This window comes from Lacerta agilis, chromosome 6, assembly GCF_009819535.1.
Source record: "Lacerta agilis isolate rLacAgi1 chromosome 6, rLacAgi1.pri, whole genome shotgun sequence".
In the NCBI taxonomy this organism is placed as follows: domain Eukaryota; kingdom Metazoa; phylum Chordata; class Lepidosauria; order Squamata; family Lacertidae; genus Lacerta; species Lacerta agilis.
The window spans coordinates 2,431,461-2,454,234 of NC_046317.1; the positions used below are offsets into that span (position 1 = coordinate 2,431,461).

The 22,774-nt window shown below is 44.1% G+C and overlaps 1 protein-coding gene across 2 annotated transcripts; it reads left to right on the forward strand.

Moving 5' to 3' along the window:
• The first annotated feature begins 121 nt into the window (after positions 1–121).
• Positions 122–22,230, forward strand: UAP1 (UDP-N-acetylglucosamine pyrophosphorylase 1). Of its 2 annotated transcripts, XM_033151212.1 has the most exons (11): positions 122–158; positions 1,701–1,995; positions 4,101–4,305; positions 5,419–5,594; positions 8,046–8,218; positions 9,170–9,363; positions 11,728–11,871; positions 13,290–13,478; positions 15,756–15,803; positions 19,664–19,730; positions 21,665–22,230. In XM_033151212.1, exons 2-11 carry the CDS (start codon positions 1,704–1,706, stop codon positions 21,740–21,742), a joined length of 1,566 nt encoding a protein of 521 aa, XP_033007103.1. In that variant the 5' UTR covers positions 122–158; positions 1,701–1,703; the 3' UTR covers positions 21,743–22,230. The 2 variants fall into 2 exon arrangements, with proteins under 2 accessions (XP_033007103.1, XP_033007104.1); XM_033151213.1 differs by lacking the exon at positions 15,756–15,803.
• The last annotated feature ends 544 nt before the right edge of the window (positions 22,231–22,774 follow it).

A 22,774-nucleotide genomic window follows, 5' to 3' on the forward strand; every position in this document is an offset into this window, starting at 1 on the left:
AGGCGCCTTCCCGCCCCGCGGAGCTTGCGGGCGCCGCCTCGCGTGTCGCCATTGGCCGACGTGTGCTGAAGAGGGGCGGGACTTGAGGAGAGGGCTCTAGATGGGCTGGTGGGCGGGGGGGGAGGAAGCGGAGACAGCGCTGCGCGTCGCCGCGGGAGGTGAGCGCCTGGAGGAGGGAGCGCGGAGTGGGGATCCTGCCACGCACGGAGAGAAGCACACTCCCCTCCTCATCTCTTGGGGTTGGAGACTTGCATGTGGGCTGGGAGAGAGAGTTAAATGGCATATAATGTCGCTTCTTGTTGAAGCTGATTCAGAGAAATAAGTTGCGTTTTCGTTTTTTATAAAGAAAATAATGATAGTGCTAAATGTGCATTTCAAAGTGGGTTTTATTTGGCTTCCCGTCACGATTAATGCAGTTCTACGGTGCTTTGCAGAGTAGCATAAAAAGCAGGTGTCGATCCTGAGGAGCACATACTGTACGGGTGTGTGTGTGTGTGTGTGTGTATATATATATATAGAGAGAGAGAGAGAGAGAATGCTATTTTTATAGACACATAATAACGATCATGTTCTCTGTGTCACACCTGGCATGCCCACGTTATAAGGAAGTTACCATAGTCAGTGGCAGAAGAATGATGCGGCTTAGGTGACATGAGTGAGGCGTTTGTGTGCTTTTGTACAAGTCTAGCAAGCTGGTCTGTTTGTTGTAGTAGTAACTGGGGTGCTTCAAAAGGGCGCATATATATGCAGAGAATATATATGTTCTGTAGAGGATGTGGGGATAAAGAAATGGGTGTTTGTTACTATTGGTGTTTATTATATAGTTTGTTATTATATTGGGGGTATGAACTGGTTACTGCTTGTAAAGGGTGTGTGTGTGATATTGCTTTTAACTGTTGTGTGATTTCATGCCACCTTGAATTCTTTTTTTGGAAAATAAGATGGGAGGTAAGCACTAAAATGAACACCATTAAAACAAACAAACACCTGTTTCAGTATTTGCCTTTACAGATGTGATTTAGGCTATCTTTGCCTCCTTGTGCCAGGAGTCTCCCCCCGCAGAACTGTTCACTTAGATATAACTGGGATTGGTGCTTTCCCCTTCTTAATGGTGGCCTTCTTGGATCAAGATTCAGGCCAGCATCCTGCACATCCTTTTCAAAAGGTCTATGTTCTATATTCCAGTTTTGTAAATCATTCCACAAAAAATAGTGGGCTTCAAATATTTTGATGAGGTTATTAAGAGGCAAGTGGCCTGTAATTCCATGCTAGCCATAGACAAAGATTGGTCACCTCCACTGCAGCCAGTGTGAAAATGCAAGCTAGTAAGGAAAAGGGAAAGTGCCTTCTAACTATGCCTTTTCTTCCTCTTTTTATTATGTATTGTGTTTTTTATCTTTTTTATGTTCTGAACTGCCCTGGGATCTAAAGAGCGGTATCAAAATTTAATAAACAAACAAGGAAGAGGCTTTCCTTCTTTTCACTAGCATGGAAACTAAGTAGTTTTGTAAACGTGGGGAGGAGTGACTCACCCATCTCCCAGTCTACTCAGTTACTTTCCAGAATCTCACCTATGTGACTACCTGCTTGGCTATGGCTACCTGGTGAGTTGTTAAATTCAAGGCTGCTGTAGCTGGGGGAAGTGCAAAGTGTTTTTGGGCTAAGTGTTTCTCAGTGAGCCTTACTCTTCTCCTCCACAGGCCATGGACGGGGACAATGAGATCCATGTGCTCCAGCGCTGCTTGGCTGAGGCAGGACAGAGCCATCTGCTTCGGTTCTGGGAGGAACTGGATGTGTCAGAGCAGCAAGAGCTGTATAGAGACTTGAAGGACATGAATCTGGGAGAGCTGGGCCAAGCTTTCCAGAAAGCCATGAAGGAAAGCAGCCATTTGCCCGGACAGGAGAACGTGGATGCCAAAATGGAACCTGTGCCGCGCGAAGTGCTAGGGAGTACAACTCGGGACCAAGCCCAGCTGTCGGCCTGGGAGCAGGAAGGTAACAAGAGGAACCCCACTTACTATGTAAAGAACAACACAGATCATAGGCTTGCTTCTCTACACTTCTTATGTAATATTCACAGTTTGTGAAATACAGTATGAAAACACTCTCCATTAGAAGGTGTAGGCTGATGTTATGGCAAGCTCAGTTGGGACCCCTTGTAGCAAGGTTTTAGCATGTGCTTTGAGGGAAGTGGGAAGTATGAAGTCTCACAACTTCATAAAATTTTCTTACAGACCATTGTGTAACCACAATAATACAATGGCGAATCTATGTATTTTGAGACTAACATTAAAAAAATGGTTGTGTATGTCTCTAGACTCTTATGGAAGGTGCTTGTTGAATGCCAAATTATGAATAATTTTAAAGTGGGGAGAACATACCAGTTCCTTGGTTTTCGTTCTCTTAGGAACAATGCTGAATAGCACTCTTTAGATTAATGTTCTCTGTCTTGTTGTGTTTCTCTGCTTGGTTGTCTTGACTGTATGGAGCCTTGGTGGCCTACATGGGAATCTGCCATTCCTTTTAATATGTAGCCAAAGGGATTTAGGCCTGAGTGCCATTTCTTAATATGATCTCTTCCATTAGAAACTGCAGGAAAAAGTAGAAACAGTGGAGCCTTCAGCAAGCTGTTTGTGTCAGTTCTCTGGAGCACTGAAGTGCATGTTCTTCCACAAGGACTCTCCTTGTTATCCCAAAGAGCTATGACCTTTCCCAGTGCTTTCCCTGAGAGTCAACTGGAGACTGACACTATCATACCATAGTCGTAAGATGATGAGATCTGTGGGCTTGGAGTATGATCTGGATTGAAACAGTGACAGAGAGAGAGAAGAAATAATTAAAGAAAAAGTAATATCCAGGCTCAAGTTTGATTGCTCTGGTGCCAATAAAAGGTTGATGATGATGATGATGATGATAATGATTGCTCTGGACTAGAAAAATATTAAAACTTGCAAAAGCAGCAGCTGTGTTGCTGTTAAGATGAGAATAAGCAAGATTTTGCTTTTACTGTCTCAGTAACTTAAAAATGTCATAAAGCAGGCTTTTGAGTAATACAGCATTCTTCTCCAGGCCAAGAAAACTTGGTATTGCATATAGGTACTACTGAATATTTTTGAAGTTAGCCTTGCTGCTTAGGTTGCTCTTTGCCTGTGCTCCTCATTCACCTATACTGTGTGCCTTTTTTTAATTAAACAAAGTTTCAGGCATGTTTCCAAGCAGGAAGTAATCCAGGAAGCATTTTATCATGCGGAAGCCAAATAAACATTTAACACATAATGTATCTTTAGAAACACCCATATTTGAACTCCTGTGATAATAAAATTATTGATGAGAACCCCAGATTTGCATGCAACATTTTTTCTTGCCATTCCCCCAACCTCATGTCTAGCCAACTTGCCTGGTTTGAGGCAAACCATCAGTTTGCCATTTCATCCAAACCAGCAGTCTGTGCTTTTCCTCAAACTTGGAAATTAGGCAGGGAATTAGCAAGTGAGCCTGAGATTCAGTCCAGCATTGTGCATGCAATGTCAAACACAGGTTGGCATAACCACTGAACCCCCATCTTCCAAGGTTGATTCTGAAAAATGAATGATATAACTTTTAATGTGCTTGTTCACACATTTTGGATTTTTTTGATGTTGAGAAGCAATCAAACCTGAGAGTAGTATTGTAGGATGGGAAAGACAGTCATACTGAGTACAGATGCTCTACCCCCTTCCCCCCTTAAAAACAGCAACAAAAATATACTTTTAAACAATGCATATACATCTCCAGAACTGTAATCACTTTTCTTGTTCTTAAGTGAAGTTTTTGGTTCAAGATGTAAATTCTAGTGGTGTAGAAGGATGTTAGGGAATTTCTCATTTACTCTTGGTTCCAGGTAGAGCATAAAATAGCCTTAGATTAGTAGTAGAGAGGACTGGAGTCTCCAAGGGCACTTTGAGCAGCATACAGAGATTCTAGCTTCATTATGTGAAGCACGTCTGTTTGGATCAGTTAGATCCTTTGAGTGATGCCTTGCATAAAAAGAGTTGTGTGCAAATCAAATGCTTGCTGTCAATCGCTGGAGTAACTTCCCCCCCCCCCCTTACTCTTTTTAGGTCTCCGACAGATTTCCCAAAGCAAAGTTGCTGTTCTTCTTCTAGCTGGTGGGCAAGGAACAAGGCTGGGTGTCTCATACCCCAAGGGAATGTATGATGTAGGCCTGCCATCCCACAAAACTCTCTTCCAGATCCAAGCAGAGCGCATCCTGAAACTGCAGCAGCTGGCTGAAAGACAACATGGCCTGAAATGTGTTATTCCATGGTAAGCAACTTGGACACTCCAGTTATTTCTTCAGTAGCAAGTGGAAGCAGTTGATCCCTGCTAGTGGTCTTGGTTTTGTTGGTTCAGAAGCTTTTGCTGCCTAGCTTTCAGGGCTGTATGGGTACTCAGGGTTGAATTGAGCAGTGGTGTGAGCAGGAGACAGCTTGCCTGCAGAAGACATTCTTTTCCCTTCCTCTCCATCATCAACCCCTACACACACTCCACCCCCACAGAGTCTATCAAGAGTACGTTGGGGGCTTTCAACAGTGAAGGGTGTATCTTGAAAAGTTGCAGTGCAAGCATAAAATAGCTATAAGTTGACACAAGATCCCTTGCCCCAGTTTTGAATTATTTCCTCTGAGGTTTTCTGGCACATAGGTAGGTAGGTAGGTAGGTTTATTTCGGCCATGTGGCCCATATCACATCGCAAAACACATTCATCATAATACACAGAGAGTAAAACAATTTAACAAATTTAAACAATACAGTACGAAACCAATTTTAAAACAACCCATTTACACCCTTCCATCTAAGTCACACTGAGATCTGAGTAGTCCAACTGAACTAGTTTTTTTTTTTAATTAAAATAAAAAATCTGTTAAAATTAATTTATCACCTATTTTATCGCCCCAATAATAGTTCTGGCACGTATAGTTTCAGAGCCCACAAAAAAGCTGTGAAATAACCCTGGTGAATGCATGGCTTCTTATGGCCCTTTGGGAAGGAAGGTTCCTATGTATGTCTAGTAGGAAGGAAAGGCCACAAGCTTTCCCATAATAGGTGAACACTATCCCATAATAGGTGAACACTTCCATTTTCCAACAGGCTTTGGGGAGGTGACTGCTTTTAGTTAAAGGGCTGGTGCCATACTGATTTTATTATAATTATGTGTATGCTTTAAACAGATTTTATAGATGTATTTAGTTTTAATTCTGTTGTTTTTCAATGATAGATTTTTCTATGTTCGTAGCAGTTCTTGTTTTATTTGTAAGCCACTTTGAGTCCAGGTGTGGGGAATGCAGGATATAAATATATAATATATAAGGATGATGTTGATGATATGATATGCTCCCTGCCTTAATTATCTATGATTCTCTTATTTGTGCCGTTCAGGTACATCATGACAAGTGGTAGGACGATGGAATTGACTAAAGAATTTTTCCTGAAGCACAAATACTTTGGCTTAAAGAAGGAGAATGTGATCTTCTTCCAGCAAGGGATGCTGCCTGCTATGGACTTTGATGGGAAAATTCTCTTGGAAGAGAAAGGCAAAGTTTCTATGGCACCAGGTACAACATCTACAGGAACCCTTTCCAAATCCATATTGGCAGTTGCCTCTCTGCTCTAGCATTCATCAGCTTCTGCCATGTCCATAATTTGCTTCCTGTGACTTGACGAGAAAAGGTGCTGAGGAAAGGGGCAGCTGGGGCTTCTGCTTAATAGTTGAGGCTACCAGCAAGCCTCTTTCCTGCTCCCATGTTTTGTTTTCCCAGTCGTGTCCCTGAGCAGTCTATGCAAATCCACAGTTTGACATGATGGCCTCAATTAAAAATGTCATTTCCCCCTCATTCTTCTCCACCCCCCATTATGTCTTTCAAAAGCAACTCCTTTTTATCATTAAAAAAATAGAACAGATTGTGATTATAAACAAAACAACGTAGAAAATAGGAATATCATACAAAAACCAACAAGACGTAGACTCCCAAACTTCATAGAGAATCATGACAACCAGCAGCTAAGCTTGAATAACATCAGTAACTATAATAAGTGAGACACTAAGAATTTGCCATCTAACTTGTATTTTTGTGGCATTGCATAACAGGTCTCCAAATTTGATTGTTTCAGTAGTGACTAAGTTAACAAGTATTGTTCTTTTCCAAACTTTTAGCATCTGTTCTTTTTTAATTTTTATGATGGTTCCAAATAAGATCCTCCAGTAGCTTCCAAATTCAGAAATTTAACACATAGAAGTTGCTCGTGCTTATTCATCTGGTTATTTTTTATTAGCTCAATAAAAATGCTTTCAGGTCATTATGTGAAATTTCTTGAACCACAGGTGAAACTCGAAAAATTAGAATATCGTGGAAAGGTTCATTTCTTTCAGTAATTCAACTTAAAAGGCGAAACTAATACATGAGATAGACGCGTGACATGCAAAGTGAGATACGTCAAGCCTTTATTTGTTATAATTGTGATGATTATGGCATACAGCTGATGAGAACCCCAAATTAACAATCTCAACTTTGGGGTTTTCATCAGCTGAATGCCAAAATCATCACAATGATAACAAATAAAGGCTTGACATATCTTGCTTTGCATGTCATTAGTCTATCTCATATATTAAACTCCAGTAGCTAATGAAAACAATTGCTGACATAAATGGACTTTTCCATGATATTCTAATTTTTCGAGTTTCACCTGTATATAACCAGGCCCCAACATCACTTTGCCCTTACACAGTGCCATCTAGGTCATTTTCTCAAAGCCAACATTTTCAGCTTCCAGATACTTCAAGCATGGAAATGCTAAATCTTGAAGACATTTTCTTTCTGATTTGACGTTTGCGTTTAGCGTGAACCTTTATTAAAAAGGAAGTTCCATACTTCATGAAAGATTAGCTGTGGGGGCATAGGCTGTCGTTTGTGCAGCAGCCATCATGACTACCCCAGCATCTGATATGTTGCCCAACAAATCTTTTAGTGATTAATGTTTGTGGGGTTTTCTTTGGATTGCCCAGCTGGCAGTTAGGTCATCCGTAGAGCTGAAATGCTTTTCTATGTGGAGCTCAGTTAATGGTTTTGCTTCTTACCTTTAAAAGCCCCAAAGGGAATGCTACCTCCTTTGTGGACCTCACTGGTCCCTCAGAATTTTGGACAAGGTCCTGCTGCAGCCAAGGTAACATTGGAGACCATGAAGAAGACAGACTGCCTCAGCTGAAACACCATCACTTACAGAGCTCTCTCGAGAGTGGGGATGGTTTTCTCTGTGGTTTGCAGGGCCGTCTTAAGGGGATCGGGCGCCCTGGTGCGACGATCCCTCGGCGCCCCCGGTGGGCCACCTCTCCGCCCACCTCCCTCCCATGCTGGCCGCCCCTCGGGAGGGGGGGTGGGCGAGCGAGAGATGAGGGGCGTGGCGCTGCAAGCCGGCCTCCGGAGCCCCAGCTGGAGCGCTGGGAAGGGCGCGCAAAGCCCTGCGCCGCTCCAGCGCCACGCCTCTCATTCCCCGAGGGGCGGCCAGCGCGGGAGGTAGGTGGGCGAGCGGGGGGTGAGGGGCGTGGCACTGGAGCGGCGCGGGGCTTTGCGTGCCCTTCCCAACACTCCAGCTGGGGCTCCAGAGGGCAGCCGGCTTGTAACCTGCCCGCCCGCCCGCGGGGGCGGGTTGGGGAGGGGGCGCCCGGTATGCCGACGGGCTCACGGGGCGCCCCTGGGGGGCCTGGCGCCCTGGTGCACCGCGCCACCCAGCTCCTATGACGAGACGGCCCTGGTGGTTTGTGTGTGGGCAGGACTTTAAAAAATAATTGAAAGGCATTTGGAATAGACTAATGTTTTCAGTGATGCTGCTGTTATTTTCTGTGTTACCAATAATGCTGAATTTTTAGGATTTTTACTGACAAACCTTAAGCATGATAACTTGTCTTTGTGGTGGGTCATGTAAAAAAAAAAAAGGTGGACAAAAACCGATGTGAAGAAATAACTTTTCAGACATACTGAACTCCTTCCTTTTCTTCCCCCTTCCTAAAGATGGTAATGGTGGTCTGTACCGAGCTCTGGGAGCCCATCATATTGTGGAGGACATGGAAAAGAGAGGCATTGGCAACATCCATGTCTATTGTGTTGACAATATTTTAGTCAAAGTGGCTGACCCTCGCTTCATTGGGTTCTGTGTACAGAAGGGAGCAGACTGTGGAGCAAAGGTAACCAATATTTATGCAGGCTGTAGAAAGTGAGTAGCCCCCTCGCCTCCTGCTGTTAGGTTTGGGAAGGTGACTCCATAAGACCTTGTGGGGGTGGGGTAGTGTTAGGTGTAACTAGGTGCAACTGCACTGTTTTATCTTGTGAATGGCTGCTCAATTGAGCTGTCAGACTTTAGTTTTTATTGCCTTTTGATTCCACTGTTTACATTGTTTTCCTCCTCTCCACCCGTGCATGAATACCAGTATCTGAATCTGAGTTGCTCTTGTGCTCAGGTCCTTCTTGGCCACTGTGAGAACAGGATGCTGGACTCAGTGGGCCTGATCCAGCTGACTCTTCTTATGTTCATATTATACTGTGTACCTAAGGATAGCGTCAAGGGAACTCTTTCCCTTAGATGTTGCTCATGATTAACGACAAGCCTCTAGATAAGCTAAAAGTATTTATTGTCTATAATGGAATTACAGAGTCTCTGCACCCATGACTGCTCAATCAGAATCAGTTCCTTTCCCGCCCGCGCCAACACAACCAAGGGCTCGGCACTCTTAAATGACATCTACGTTTCCTCCTCTCCCCCCTTGGCTCCTTTCCCTGTCTGAGACTAACGGTGCTGGGTCTCTGCCCTGTCATCCCGAGGCTTCTCACCTCTCCCTCTTCCGGGGACCTTTCCTGATGAGGGCTGGGGGAGGAAGGAGATAAATCTGTGGAGATTATAGGTTGCTGCTCTCTATAGCCCATTGACCCCCCCTTCCCTAGAGGAATCGCTATCTCTTCTCCCAGCTCCCACTAGCTCCTCTCTCTCTCCCTGCTTCTCCCGAGTAGTCCCTCTATCCCTGACAGATAGCATCCATGTATGCTCATGCATATGATGAAGTCCACCAAGGTGTATGCTGTACTAAGTTTGTTAGCCTTCCAAGTATAACAAAACCGTTGTTGTTGTTATTCTATATTAGGTTGTTGAAAAGACCAATCCCACGGAGCCAGTTGGTGTGGTGTGCCGAGTGGGTGGCGTTTACCAAGTGGTGGAGTACAGTGAGATCTCTCTGGCCACAGCGCAGAAAAGGAGTCCTGATGGCCGGCTGCTGTTTAATGCTGGGAACATAGCCAACCACTACTTCACAATGGAGTTTCTGAAGGACATTGTCAAGTATGGGCATCCTTTAGTCACGAGATGCACTCCTACAGGAGTGGCATAGCTCTTATATATTATTTCTATCTATCCTCATATATCTGCCATTGCTACCTTCCTTTTGTGCCACAAATTTTTAGCAAACAATGCCAGTTTATACATGTAGCGCAGGGGTGGCCAACTCTGAAGAGACTGTGATCTACTCACAGAGTTAAAATCTGGCAGTGATCTACCCTCTTTTGGAGGATTCAGGTCAAAGTTGTTAAGCTTTTTTTAGGAAGGAGGAAGGCCCATTTTTAGGGGTTCAGGTCAGAGTTGTTGAGCTTTTCTGAGGCGGGAGGAACGCCCTGTTTTTTGGGGGGTGAAGGGCTAAAATGTTGATCATTTTTTAGGGGAGCCAAAGTTGTTGAGCTTCTTTGGGGGGAGCCAGTGATCTACCACAGATGTCCAGTGATCTACCGGTAGATCACGATCTACCTGTTGGACGTGTCTGATGTAGCGGAATCAAGGAGGAAATCTTTACCTCAACTATACTACCGTATTTTTCCATGTATAAGACGAGGGTTTTTTCTCTCTCCAAAAAAATGGTTTAAAATTTGGGGCTCGTCTTAATTTGGAGTCCCCCCCAAATAGGGTGGGGTCAATCTTATACATGGGGGCGTTTTGTACACCGGAAAATATGGTGCTTCAGGCAGCTGGAGACAGGGAGCTGCATGTTTGAATGCACCCCTGGGGAGGAGGGAGAACAGCTAATTCTTGCTTTTTAACAGCAGAATTCAGCTAGGTTTGCCTCCTTCAGAACATGATTCTGCAGGAATTAGGAACTTGTGGCCCTCTAGATGTTGTTAGACTGAAACTCACATAAACCACAGTCAGTATGGCCAGTGGTCAGGGGTGATAGAAGTTGTGATCCAGTAACAGCTAAAGCGCCACAGGTTGCATCCCAGCACTATTGTTTTGGGTCCACAGAGATCCCCCCAAAAAAAAACCCTGAATCTGGAGATCATTCTAGCTAGAAAAAGCTTTACCACTTGATTCTGCTGTGTTTATGTCCCTGTGCAGAGTATCTTCCCCTGTTTCAGTTTAAAGGTGGAAATGAATGAGAACTGGGGCACTGGTTAACCGTTCTGAGTTTTTTTAGAAGTTCGCTGGCACTTGCTTATGGAAATGGCAAGGTTTTTTAATGGAAGCATTCTGCTAGGCCCACCACAAAGAGCCAGAGTGGTGTAGTGGTTAAGAGTGGTAGACTCGTTATCTGGGGAACCAGGTTCGTGTCTCCTCTCCTCCACATACAGCTGCTGGGTGACCTTGGGCTAGTCACACTTCTCTGAAGTCTCTCAGCCCCACTCACCTCACAGAGTGTTTGTTGTGGGGGAGGAAGGGAAAGGAGAATGTGAGCCGCTTTGAGACTCCTTCGGGTAGTGAAAAGCGGGATATCAAATCCAAACTCTTCTTCTAACTTCCAGTTTCAATGTTATTTTGTCTCAATCAGAACAGTAAACGTAGAAAAAAAATTAATACTCTGGCTTTGCATCATATTCTGATTGTGTCCAGGCCTTAAAGAGAATTGATGAAAGAAAATGGTCCCTAATACGTAGGAACAGAGGTGTTTAGAGCTCCATGTCAATAGCAGAGGACCTGAATTGTGCATTAAAAACATGAAGTTAGTAGTGGAGATTTTGGCATGCTGATGCAGTCTGATTGCACTGAGATTTGTACCAGTTGCTGCTTGTGGGGTGTGTGTGTAAAAAGTGGTAGGTAGGTAGCTGTGTTGGTCTGCCATAGTCAAAACAAAATAAAAAATAAAAAAAATCTTTCCAGTAGCACCTTAGAGACCAACTAAGTTTGTTCTTGGTATGAGCTTTCGTGTGCTTCTGTTTCAGTGTATCTGAAGAAGTGTACATGCACACGAAAGCTCATACCAAGAACAAACTTAGTTGGTCTCTAAGGTGCTACTGGAAGGATTTTTTTATTTTTTATTTTGTTTTAAAAAGTAATAGTGAGTCCTAACTGCAGATCATCTGTAGAAAATGGCACCTTCTACCTTTGCAGCCAAAAGGTAAAGCAAAGGTGCAGATCAAATACCCTACACTTGGGATAGATGGCTTCTTTTGTGCCAGAATAACTAGATATCAAGCGTCTTCTGCTGGAAATACATTAATATTCAATGAAAACCTAAGAACTGCCTTGTTATAATCAAGGTCCATCTCACTCAGTATTGGTTTTCAGCTGCCGTGCAAATAGTTCACACACCTGGCGTGAAGGTGATGTCTTTCCCCATTCTCTGTCCCCAACACCTGGTACCTGGAGGCTTCATTTAGCTAATGACCTTTGATTCCCTGTGTGCTTCAGACTCTGACGACTCTTACCTTGATGTTTCAGCCTTCACGAGCCTCAGCTACAGCACCACGTTGCCCAAAAGAAGATCCCGTGCATAGATATAGCCACTGGAAAGCCTCTGAAGCCAGACAAACCAAATGGGATTAAGATGGAGAAGTTCGTATTCGACATCTTCCAGTTTGCCAAGTATGTCCTTTTGTGCTGCTCCTCTGCCTAGCCCTGAGAGTGTTCTGTGTTACCTGTTGCAACTTCATTTTGGTCTGTTAGCTTTACTTTCAAAACAAGAAACCCAATTTTGGATCTTAACAGTTGTAGAAGGTACAAACTATATGAGGCATGTAGGCTGGGAAGCTGAGCTGCCTAGAAACTAGTTGAGATTAGCAAAGAGAGGAACTAAGTTAATCTTGCATTTTGGAGAGCAGAAAGAAGTATGTTGCATGAGGAGTTGAGAATAGATTTTTACTTATGGGTGAGGAGCATTCTTGCATCCTGAGACTGGCAACTGATAGCACAGAGGCAGTCATAGTAGGAAACCAGCAAGAGGCCAGGGAGCCTTCTTGGAGAGGAGGAGGTGTCCTGTATACTAAACCTCTGCTATGGTGCCAAGGTGAACTCCCAGGAAGGTCTCTCTTTGCCACAGTGCCTTCAGTTGTCCCTTTGTGTGTAAGATTGGGACAGCCCTCGAAGCCTAGAAAGAGGGAAGCTGAAAATCTGCAGTCCATTTCTGAAGACCGGGAAAAGATTCTCTTTGCCTCTTACAAGCCCTTGGCCTTCACCTTGGAAACCGGTGTCCATGCTTGCGTGCTTTGAGTGGCTGGCCTGTCACAGTAAAATTTGAGATATTTGGGATTCTTCTTGAACGTTGGCTGGTTTCCTTCTAATTTGATGGATTAAAGGGGGGAAAAAACCTAGCAGAGCTGTCTCTGGAATTAAGATTTTTAACGGAGGAGCCCAGAATGCAGATGAGGAACACCCTGAGGCTCGATGCTGGGTTTGCTGTGGATGATGCCTGGAACTGTGGACACTCAGAGGAAGGCAACTGGAGATTTGGTTTTGGAGAAAGACAGAAAAAGACAATGGACAGAAGGGGTGTGGGTTGAAGTATTAAATGTATAATCTAAATGGTCTGCCATGGTATCTGAAATCGGAGTGTGAAGTCTGTTAATTACAAGTATATTTTAAATAAGTAAGGAGATATGGAACTTTAAGTTAAAAGCAGCATGATAAAGGACAGAAGAAATAAGTTTAGCTATAAGAATATTTGGTAATGATTTAGGTTATAATGTTAAGATAGAGAAAAGTATGTTTTCTTTTTTGTTTTAAGTAAAGTTAAATCTTTTTATAGAGAAAAGTTGTTAAGGAAATAGTATATTGAATTAAAATCGAAGGTGAAAAGGCGGGGGAAGTCAAGCGTCAAGATTCGGAACTAGAAATTTTTTTTTGTTTGTAAGGTATATAAATAAGAAGAATCCTGACTTTATGTGTATTTGTATTTGTTTTTGTATTTGTAGGTGTGGGGTTGGGTTTTTGTTATATTATGAAAATGCTAATAAAATTTTGTTAAAAAAAAAAAAAGAGCTGTCTCTGCTTTGTTGCTCTTCTAGAAAATTTGTGGTTTACGAAGTGCTGAGAGAAGACGAGTTCTCTCCCCTGAAGAACGCAGACAGCCAGAATGGGAAAGACAGCCCCACCACTGCACGGCACTCGTTGATGTCACTGCATCACTGTTGGGTTCTCAATGCTGGAGGGCACTTTGTGGATGAAAATGGAAGGCGCCTTTCTGCAATTCCCCGGTAAGAATATTTAGGCTTTACTTTAGCTTTTGCCTTCCGTCCCTGAGTATACCCTATGGAGGTGGGTGTAGTGGCTGTACATCTGGGAGAGCGTGCAAGGATGCTGGAGGAGGTTCCAGTTGATCAGGTTTCTAGTAAAATTCTGCAACAGGCTCCCAAGTCCATAATATCTCCCGTTGATTGTAATTAGCATGGCTGAGATAACCACACAGTGTGAGACAACAATCTTGATTGATGTACTTGATCATCGCAGTTGCATCTGTGTCATTGGGGACAAGTGAATGGAACCCCAGCATTTAGGAAACTACTCCAGCCCTCCATAATTCAAACTGGAGCCAGGATATCCAAGCCTTTTTAGAGAATAACGTATTTTTCGCTCCATAAGGCGCACCGGACCATAGGGCGCACCTCGTTTTTAGAGGAGGAAACAAGAAGAAAATATTTTTCTGGTTTTCCTCCTCTAAAAGCCCTGTTTTTTTGAGGATCAGCTAAAAGTTTTGCAGCTTTTTTTGCAAAGGGAAAAGCCCTGGGGTTTTTTGAGGATCAGCTAAAAGTTTTGCAGCTTTTTTTGCAAAGAGAAAAACCCGTTTTTTTAAAAAAAAGATCAGCTAAATGTTTTGCAGCTTTTTTGCAAAGGGGGAAAAGCAAGGTCCTTTTGCAAAGGGGGAAAAGCAAAGAGGAAAAGCCCCGTTTTTATGGGGTTCTACTCACATTTCTGAAAAATCTTAAGGAAAGGGAGCCATTTCTACAGTTGCAGGCAGATAATCTAATCAGCCAGTCACATGTCGCTGGGGAAACAAACAACCTCCCTCTGCAGCACATTCAACAATGGAAGGCGGGCCTGAAAGGGAGCCGGGGACTCTTATCTCTCTCCCGATCTCTTGCTGATCAGCTGCTGAGCGGGGTCCTTTCAACACCCCCTTTTCTCTTTGTAAAATAAAAAGCATGATCCTCTTTTGGCCCCTGGACAATTTGGCTCCAGGGACCACCACTCGCTCCATAAGATGCACAGATATTTTCCCTTTTTAGGAGGGAAAAGGTGCGTCTTATGGAGTGAAAAATACGGTAGCTGCTTTAGGCTCCCTCTTCTTTAGCTGTGGCCCTTTTAGTATAATAGCAGTAAGCAGAAGACAACAATTAGTCTATACCTTGAAGTGTGTTTATAAAGCATTTTTACCCCACTCTTTAATTGAGAAGGCTCACAGAGTGGCTAACAAATCAACAGAAAAGTCCCAGACTCAAAATCTGAAAGGCACAACACACCAGGAACAAAAGATGCAGAGAAGGAAGGGAGAAGGTGAACACAAGCACCAGTAGATTACAGTGTTCTTATAATGACCAGCTGGAATGGAAACAGTTCAAAAGGAGAGGAGATAAAATTAGATGGGTTTCTCAGCAGAGATGATGGATTTACCAAGGCCTAATACCTAATGCAGCCTTTTTCAATATTGGGTCCCTAGAGGTTGTTGGACTGCAACTCCCTAGTCAGTGAGGCCAGTGGTCAGGAATGATGGGAGTTGTAGTTCAAGAACATTGGGGACCCAAGGTTGAGAGAGGCTGCTCTAATGTATGGTTTGGGAAACAGCTGGGATGACAGCTTTATAATGGTTGAATAGAAGCTGCTTGGCAGGTGAGCCTTGCTTGTACATACTTGAGTGCCTCAACACATTTGCTCATAGGACTAGTGTGATCCATCTCTTCAACTGCGTCCATGCTTGGAGCTGGTGGAATTAAGAGTTTTCTGGCAGGGGGAGTTATGAGGGGTCTCGGAATCATACTTAGAGATCAGCACGGAATTCACATGATCAAGTTTGTTGGGGACTGCGTCTCTTGCATAGAAACATCTATGTTATTCTGAAGAGAGCAGCATTGAGTGCAGTGGTCTACCACACTCATAGCACATGGAGAACAATTTGTTTAGTTAGAGGTAGAATCCTAAATAATGTGCCACTGTCATTCAGTCCAGCCAGCAGTGGCCTCCAAGGCCCCTTAGGAGTCATATCAACGGAATGACCCCCTTGGTTGTTGAACTTAATCGAAAACCAAGGTGCGGCTTCCGATTGGCTGCAGGAGCTTCCTGCACTCAATCGGAAGCCGTTTCGGACATTCGGTTTCCAAAAAACATTCGCAAACCAGAACACTCACTTCTGGGTTTGCGGCATTTGGGACCAACCCAGGTACCACTGTATAAGGCTCAGGAAAGTCTGCTGTTTTGATTTGGCATATTCCTTAGCTTCATTTCCCTTCTCATTAATCCTTTTTCTTCCCATGTGACAGTTGCACTAATGGAAGGTCTGATGCGATCCGGGCGGATGTCAGTCACAAGTAAATATACTCTCCTGGACGGTTGGAGGTGCATGGTGACGGGGCTGTGCTTGGTACTGACTAACAATCTTTTCTGCAGCATGCAGGGTCTCGGGGCTCAGCCCATTTGGTTTCTTTTTTAAGGGAGTGGATTGTTGTTTGTTGCTGTGATAAACATGCAAGGTGAATGCTGGGGGAAGGTGCATGTCTTGACTGTGTAGATTCCAGGAGATGATGGTGATGATGAGTGAAACTGGCCACATTCCTTGGAGAAATCTGTGAATCTGAAAGGCTTAACTGGGAGCTGAGGGCATATGACCCCGTGACTGCTTATATGGTGTATCAAGACAAGAGGTTTAATAAAAATGAGCTGGAAACGCTCTCAGTTTTGTATGCGGTGTAGTATGCACTGCGTTTTTGCCAGGCTTAGAATCTGTATTTAAGTTTGCCAGAATGCTTGCTTATGGTTTGGAAGGCACAGTGACACAGTTTAGGTATTGCTTTTACCATGTTTGATCTCTGCTATAGTTCAGTAATTACTGTAAGCTACGGGAAATATTCACAACTGGAATGACTTTTTCTTCCCCAAATATGGGACGCGGGTGGCGCTGTGGTCTAAACCACAGAGCCTAGGGCTTGCCGATCAGAAGGTTGGCAGTTCAAATCCCCACGATGGGGTGAGCTCCCGTTGTTTGGTCCCTGCTCCTGCCGACCTAGCAGTTCGAAAGCACGTCAAAGTGCAAGTAGATAAATAGGTACCGCTCCAGCGGGAAGGTAAATGGCATTTCCGTGCGCTGCTCTAGTTCACCAGAAGCGGCCACATAACCCAGAAGCTGTATGCCAACTCCCTTGGCCAATAAAGCAAAATGAGTACCGCAACCCCAGAGTCGGACACGACTGGACCTAATGGTCAGGGGTCCCTTTATTTTTACCTTTACTGTGCCCATCAGTCATCCTGTTTTCTCACAGAGACTTCATTTCCAGATCCCAGTGAGATTCTATTATTATTGCTATTATTATAATTCTGTACCAAAGGGCTCCGTATTTTAAAATGGAGAAGTCTGTTCACAGGAAGAAATTTCCACCCAAAACTTTTGAAAGCCATTTTAAAACAAACTGGCAAGAGGAGAGTCAATGGAGAATCTAGTGTTTTTGCATAGTTACCAACAGCCCTTCTGACAGATTCATCTCTATAGTTCATGTGAATTTAAAAAACATAAAACACATCACCTCTGGGAATTGCAGTGCTCAAATGCAGCTGCACTATATTAACAGAACTTTCTAGAGCTGCTGTGGAACAAACTCTTGCTTTCGTGTGAATGCAGGTCTCTGCAGCTTTGAGCTTTTCCTCTTTTTTTCCCCAAGACCCCCTTAAATACATCTTATTTAAGTGTCCCAGATAGTTCTTCAGCGGAAGCCTTAATCTGCATGTTACTTAAAGCAAAATGGCTAAAGACTTGCTGGAAAGGGTCCCTTGGAAAACATAATTGAGGGGGAAGAGAGAAAATTTACCAAAGCACATTCCCCTGCTGGCAAATCCACTTCAACATATTTTTTTGTCTCTGGGTTGGCAATTATGGAAGACCAGAAATGAACCTCCAAGGGAACCTCCACCATTTCTTCCCTTATTTTTGAGACCTTTGGAATTAGCCATCACATTTCTGACTGACGGGAGAAAGTGATAGAGATGCTGGGAGTTGCACTCCAAAACATCTCAAAAGCTTCAGCATAACTGAAATAAATGTCAGTCTCTCTGCAGTTGAGGCTCAAGGTGGAGCTTTCTCTTCGGAAGAGACTGTAGGGGTCTCCCCTACTGCTTCTATTATTCTCCAAAGCTCAGGACAATGAGATAAGATCCTTCTTCTCCCTCAAGCCCTGCGTCTGTCCATTTTAGGAAATCCCTTTTCCGCAGGCACCATCAAATCCACTCGCTGGGGCAGAGAGTGGGTACTTCTAGCAAGAAACTCCCAGTCACAGGCATTCACATGGAGTGCAGCTTAGAGAAGATAAACAGCAAGGGGGTGTCCTGCTGTTTTGCTGTCCCTCCAAATTGCCACTAATAAAAGAAGACTCCATTTCTTCCTCAACTTCTCCCTTTGCTAGTAGTCTCAAGGAAGAAATAATTTGTCTTGGTCAGGGGTTGGCAAACTTTTCCGCCGGCGGGCCAGATCACCGACAGGTGGGAGCGCATGCACCCGCGCACATGTGCACACACCCGCCGCTCTTTCCCTGCTGGCTTTTGCAGCCATGGCGGGGGGGAGGAGGAGATGTCTACGACTTCCTATTGGCTGCAGGAGCTTCCTGCAGCCAATAGGAAGCCGTGGCTGCGTCCCAGAAGTCAGTCTCCGCGTGGAGCAACCAGTATGGCGTTTTAGCTCCATGCGGGGACTGACTGAACGGGCAGCAGGGCTGGGGGCCGGTTTCTGGTTTAACTACCCCCGTGGGCTGTGTATGGGCCACAGGCCGTAGTTTGCCGGCCCCTGGTCTTGGTTTTGCTGCAATTTGGGAAATGCTGGTTTCTCTTGCTGTTTCTTCCCTTTTCCAAATGGAAATCCTTCTCTGCCAAAGGAGGTGGTCAAGAACATTATTGCAAGGGAGGCTGCTAAGCCAACCCAATGCATGTGCACTTTGCCGTCTCCCTTAGATTCTAGAGCTCCATGGCTTGGTGGAGTAAGCAGTACTGAGCTAGCTAGATGGACCAATAGTCAGGTTTCCTTTTGGGCATCATCATACATTCTACTCTACCAATTTTACTGTTAGGGCCACAAAATCTGGCAGAATGGATAACTTGCTGGAATTTCTTGTGACTTTTGACCTGGAACAAAGTGCTTATGAAATCCTTGAGACGAAACCTTTATGGGCCACTTAAAATAGCTTTTGTCTAATTTCCAACATGGAAAGCACATGTGGCACAGGAGTTTGCAATTGTGCAAGCAGACTTGCATGCCTTGTTTTTGTTCTGAAACCCAAAGGGCTGCCAAACAACTGCCTCTTTTGTTCAGTTAAATTGAAATAATTTGCAGTACAGTACCAACATTTTAATAAACAGCTACCAGTCATAGTAATAAGGAAAGACCACCTTTTTAAAAAAATGCACTCCATATTATACTAACACCAGAACCAAATAATAATAATAATATCAACTTAAACTTTGAGCCTTGCTGATTTAAAATTTGTGTCTCTTAGATTCAACAACTAAAGCTTTATAGTTGGTTGAGCTACAGTTTTTAAATCCAGAACCCTCATAAATTGTCTGAAGATGGAAGGCACAGTGCTTGAAATGATGTACAGTGGTAACTCAGGTTACAAACACCTCGGGTTACAAACGCTTCAGGTTACAGACTCCGCTAACCCAGAAATAGTACCTCAGGTTAAGAACTTTACCTCAGGATGAGAACAGAAATCACGCGCTGGCAACGCGGCGGCAGCGGGAAACCCCATTAGCTAAAGTGGTACCTCAGGTTAAGAACGGACCTCCGGAACGAATTAAGTTCGTAACCAGAGGTACCACTGTATTAGAGTTGGTTTTTAAAGCAAATGGTCTGCTCAATTTAATATTGATGCTCATTAATAAGAGGATATGTATGTGAAAGGAGCAGTGAGGTTTTAATTTTTTTACTCCCACTTCTCAATTGCCACTGGTGCGGGGTGTGTGTGTGTGTGTGTGTGTGTGTGTCTCAGGGCACAAGCTTAACTAACCCCTGTGAATTCAGGTGATGGAGCTGCTGCATGGGTGCCATCTTCGTTTCCTTATTGCTGCTGAACTGTTTCCTTGGCAGGAGCTGAGGAAGATGCTAGTCCTTAACGAAGTGCAAAAGAGTGACTACCTTCCTAATTGTCTGATTTGTTTTATGTTTTTCTCCCTCACTTTTCCCCTTTAGTCTGAAGGATGCCAATGATTTGCCAATTCAGTGTGAGATTTCTCCTCTTGTTTCCTACGGGGGTGAAGTAAGTTGATATGGTGTTCTCTGTTTCTCTCCCCACCCCCATCCAGTTTAAATTTGTAATTCCCCTGTCTTAATGCTCGGGGCAGATTGCAAGGCTTGAAGTAAACCACAGGAAGGTATGCTATGCACGCCCTATAAAAATGAACTGGTGGCTGTCCGTCCTTGTCACTGTAACAGAGATGGGGTAAGAGGAGCCTAGAGAGCTGGCACAATGAAGTCATCCTATCTTGTAGATGCATGCGTGTTTGAAATGTATTGTTGGCTGAAAGGAAAGCAATTTGCCCATTCAAACAATGGTGTAAGTAATGGTCCGCGGGCTGGATCAGGCCCAATTGCCTTCTGGATCCGGCCCGCGGATGGTCCGGGAATCGCTGCGTGGATCGCCAGCACACGCGTTCTTTCCTTCTCCCTCACACGGCGGCAACGGCGCCTCCTCCCTCCCTCCTCCTGGCTTCTCCCTGCCCTGCCTGCAGGAGGAAGGGGGCTGGGTTTTGTTGGTGGCAGCAACAGCAGCAGCACTCGAGCGGCTGCCATTTTAAGCAGCCCCTCTCTGGACCCCTTTCGCACGCTGCTCATCGTCCCTCCACTGCCGCCACCGCCAGCCCCTGCTGTTCGCAAGACACAGGTAAGCAGCCACCGGGGCTCATGGTGCTTTTGCATCATCCCCCCCCCCAAAAATATAATCCAGCCCCCACCACAAGGTCTGAGGGACAGTGGACCGGCCCCCTGGTGAAAAAGTTTGCTGACCCCTGATGTAAGTGGAACTCACGCTCAAAGCCCCTTAGCACACCATTCATGTTCCTAATGCTGAGGAAGGAGGATATAGAAGCCCATATATATTCCGAGGATAGTGAAGTATACCATTTGAGCACTTTTGTGGCAAAACTTGCTAATACAACACTTAAATTTGCTGGATCATCACCTTGTTGTGGTGAGCGGGCTTGCACGTTCCTGTGACCCTTGTGAGCGAAGCTGTCACTAGTCCCGTACTCCCAGCAGGGTTACCCAAGGCGGTAAGGTCAAAGGGGAAGAGCTAGACCCATGGTTCCCAACGTGGGGCACACCACATGCCCCACAGGGGGGTAATTTGTTTGTTAAGGGGGGGGCGATTAGAGAACGAATTAGACCAAGTTAATTGCCTTTTAGGTTTTCTCCACGTGAATAGGAGTTTTTGAATAGTAAAAATTATATGTCACCGGGGGGAGGGGCATTAGGATTTTAGAGATGCTTAGGTGGGGCATGGCCAAAAAAAGGTTGGGAACCACTGAGCTAGACATAGAATGATCCTAGAAGTCCTCAATGGCAGAATAGGCGGAAGATAACAAGCAGTATGTTACAACGGCTGTGAAGGCGAATGAAGGCTGCAGCAGATAAGAATCTACCGGTCACTGTGATACTCATGCCATCAGAATAGAGCCTTACTGCAAAGACTGTGCATTGGAAATTTGGATAATTATGATAATTAATGGTCTCGGGGGCAGGGGGCACATTTTTATTTGTATTATAATTTGTTTTTTTAAAAAAAGAGAAAAAATGAATACATATGCTTCAATTGTGCAAGAGGAATGTCAGAACTTTATTTGGCTTTTCTAGCCACTTTGCTCTGTGTTGGACATGGAAGGTGTAAATGATTAATCCAGAGCTTGAAACTCTGACACGGCTGCCTCTTTGTATGTATAAAGTGTTATATGCCAAGTGTTTCTGGCATCCTGCTATCTCATTTATTGCCATAACTCCTATGTGGAGATCATAAATTGTTATGTTTACAGGCGAGGAAATAAAGTTGAATGGTTCTTGGCTGAACAGAAATTTGAACCTGGCGTTCCCAAGTTCAAAGCTGCACTCTGCACTTAAGTTTTGACTACCAAGCCTTTAGTACTACTAAATCTGTTGTGCCCAGTTTCTGAATATCTGTTGCTGCGTTTATTTTCCTAGGGCCTGGAGGAATTCGTGAAGGACAAAGAATTCCGTGCCCCTTTGATTATCCATGAGTTGGTGAAGAATGGATTGTGAGATTCCCCCCGTTCATCTTTCTGAATTTGTTGTGATCCTCGGTTGTCAGACTGTGAATATTCGATTTAAAGTTTCAGTATCACCCTGTGGGTTTTTCACTTAAATTGAATTCCCTCAGAATCTAGGACTTGGCTACAGTAAGAATGGATGTAGTCCTTTTCACGCTTTTTATCTCGAGGATAGCTATTTATATAACTTTTAATTTAAGGGTAAGTAACCCTTAAAATACCAAGGATGCTACATTTCATTCTACAGTACTTCAAGGCATTTTGTATCAAATCCTATGGTATACCTGCAAAAAGGCTTTATGGTACGGGGTTTGCGTTGGAGAAATTTTATTTTTCTCAAATATATGTGACTTTCAAAAAAAGTGGTGGGATTTTATGGCTGCCCGTGTTGTTCTTTTATTAACAGTTGTATCTTGCAAAGGTTGCACAGTTGTAAGAATGCGGAAGGAATGAAACTGGATTAAATTGTCTCCCCCCCCCCTCAATGCTGTGTTTCCTCAAACTTCTTGAATCTGCTTCTGAATTTCCACTCTTTGTGTGGGGTGGGGCCAGACTCTGTACCTCCACGAGTTTCACATGAGATTGTATAAATGATCCTTGTGTGCAGTTTTGTGCATAGAGCGCACTGTTTCTTGTGAAGATATGTGTACTGGGGTATTTTTGTATTTGATTTCTGTTGGAAGCCGCCCAGAGTGGCTGGGGAAATCCAGCCAGATGGGCGGGGTACAAATAATAAATATTATTATTATTATTATTATTATTATTATTATTATTATTAATGCCAAATAGCATCAGTTAGATGAGGGATAGAACAGGATTCCTTGATCGTTCTCCTAAAACCATGCACAAGGAAAAGGAATCTCCATAAGAAAGCAGCAACTCTTTCTGAACTCTCTTTTTCCCAGATTGCTCTAGCGTAATGGGGTAATGCGGGCGCAACAGGGGATTATGAGGACACTCTGTCAAGGAGCAGTCAGTGCACCCAGAGCTTTGGGGAAGGAGCCAAACAAAGCCTTTGTGTGCC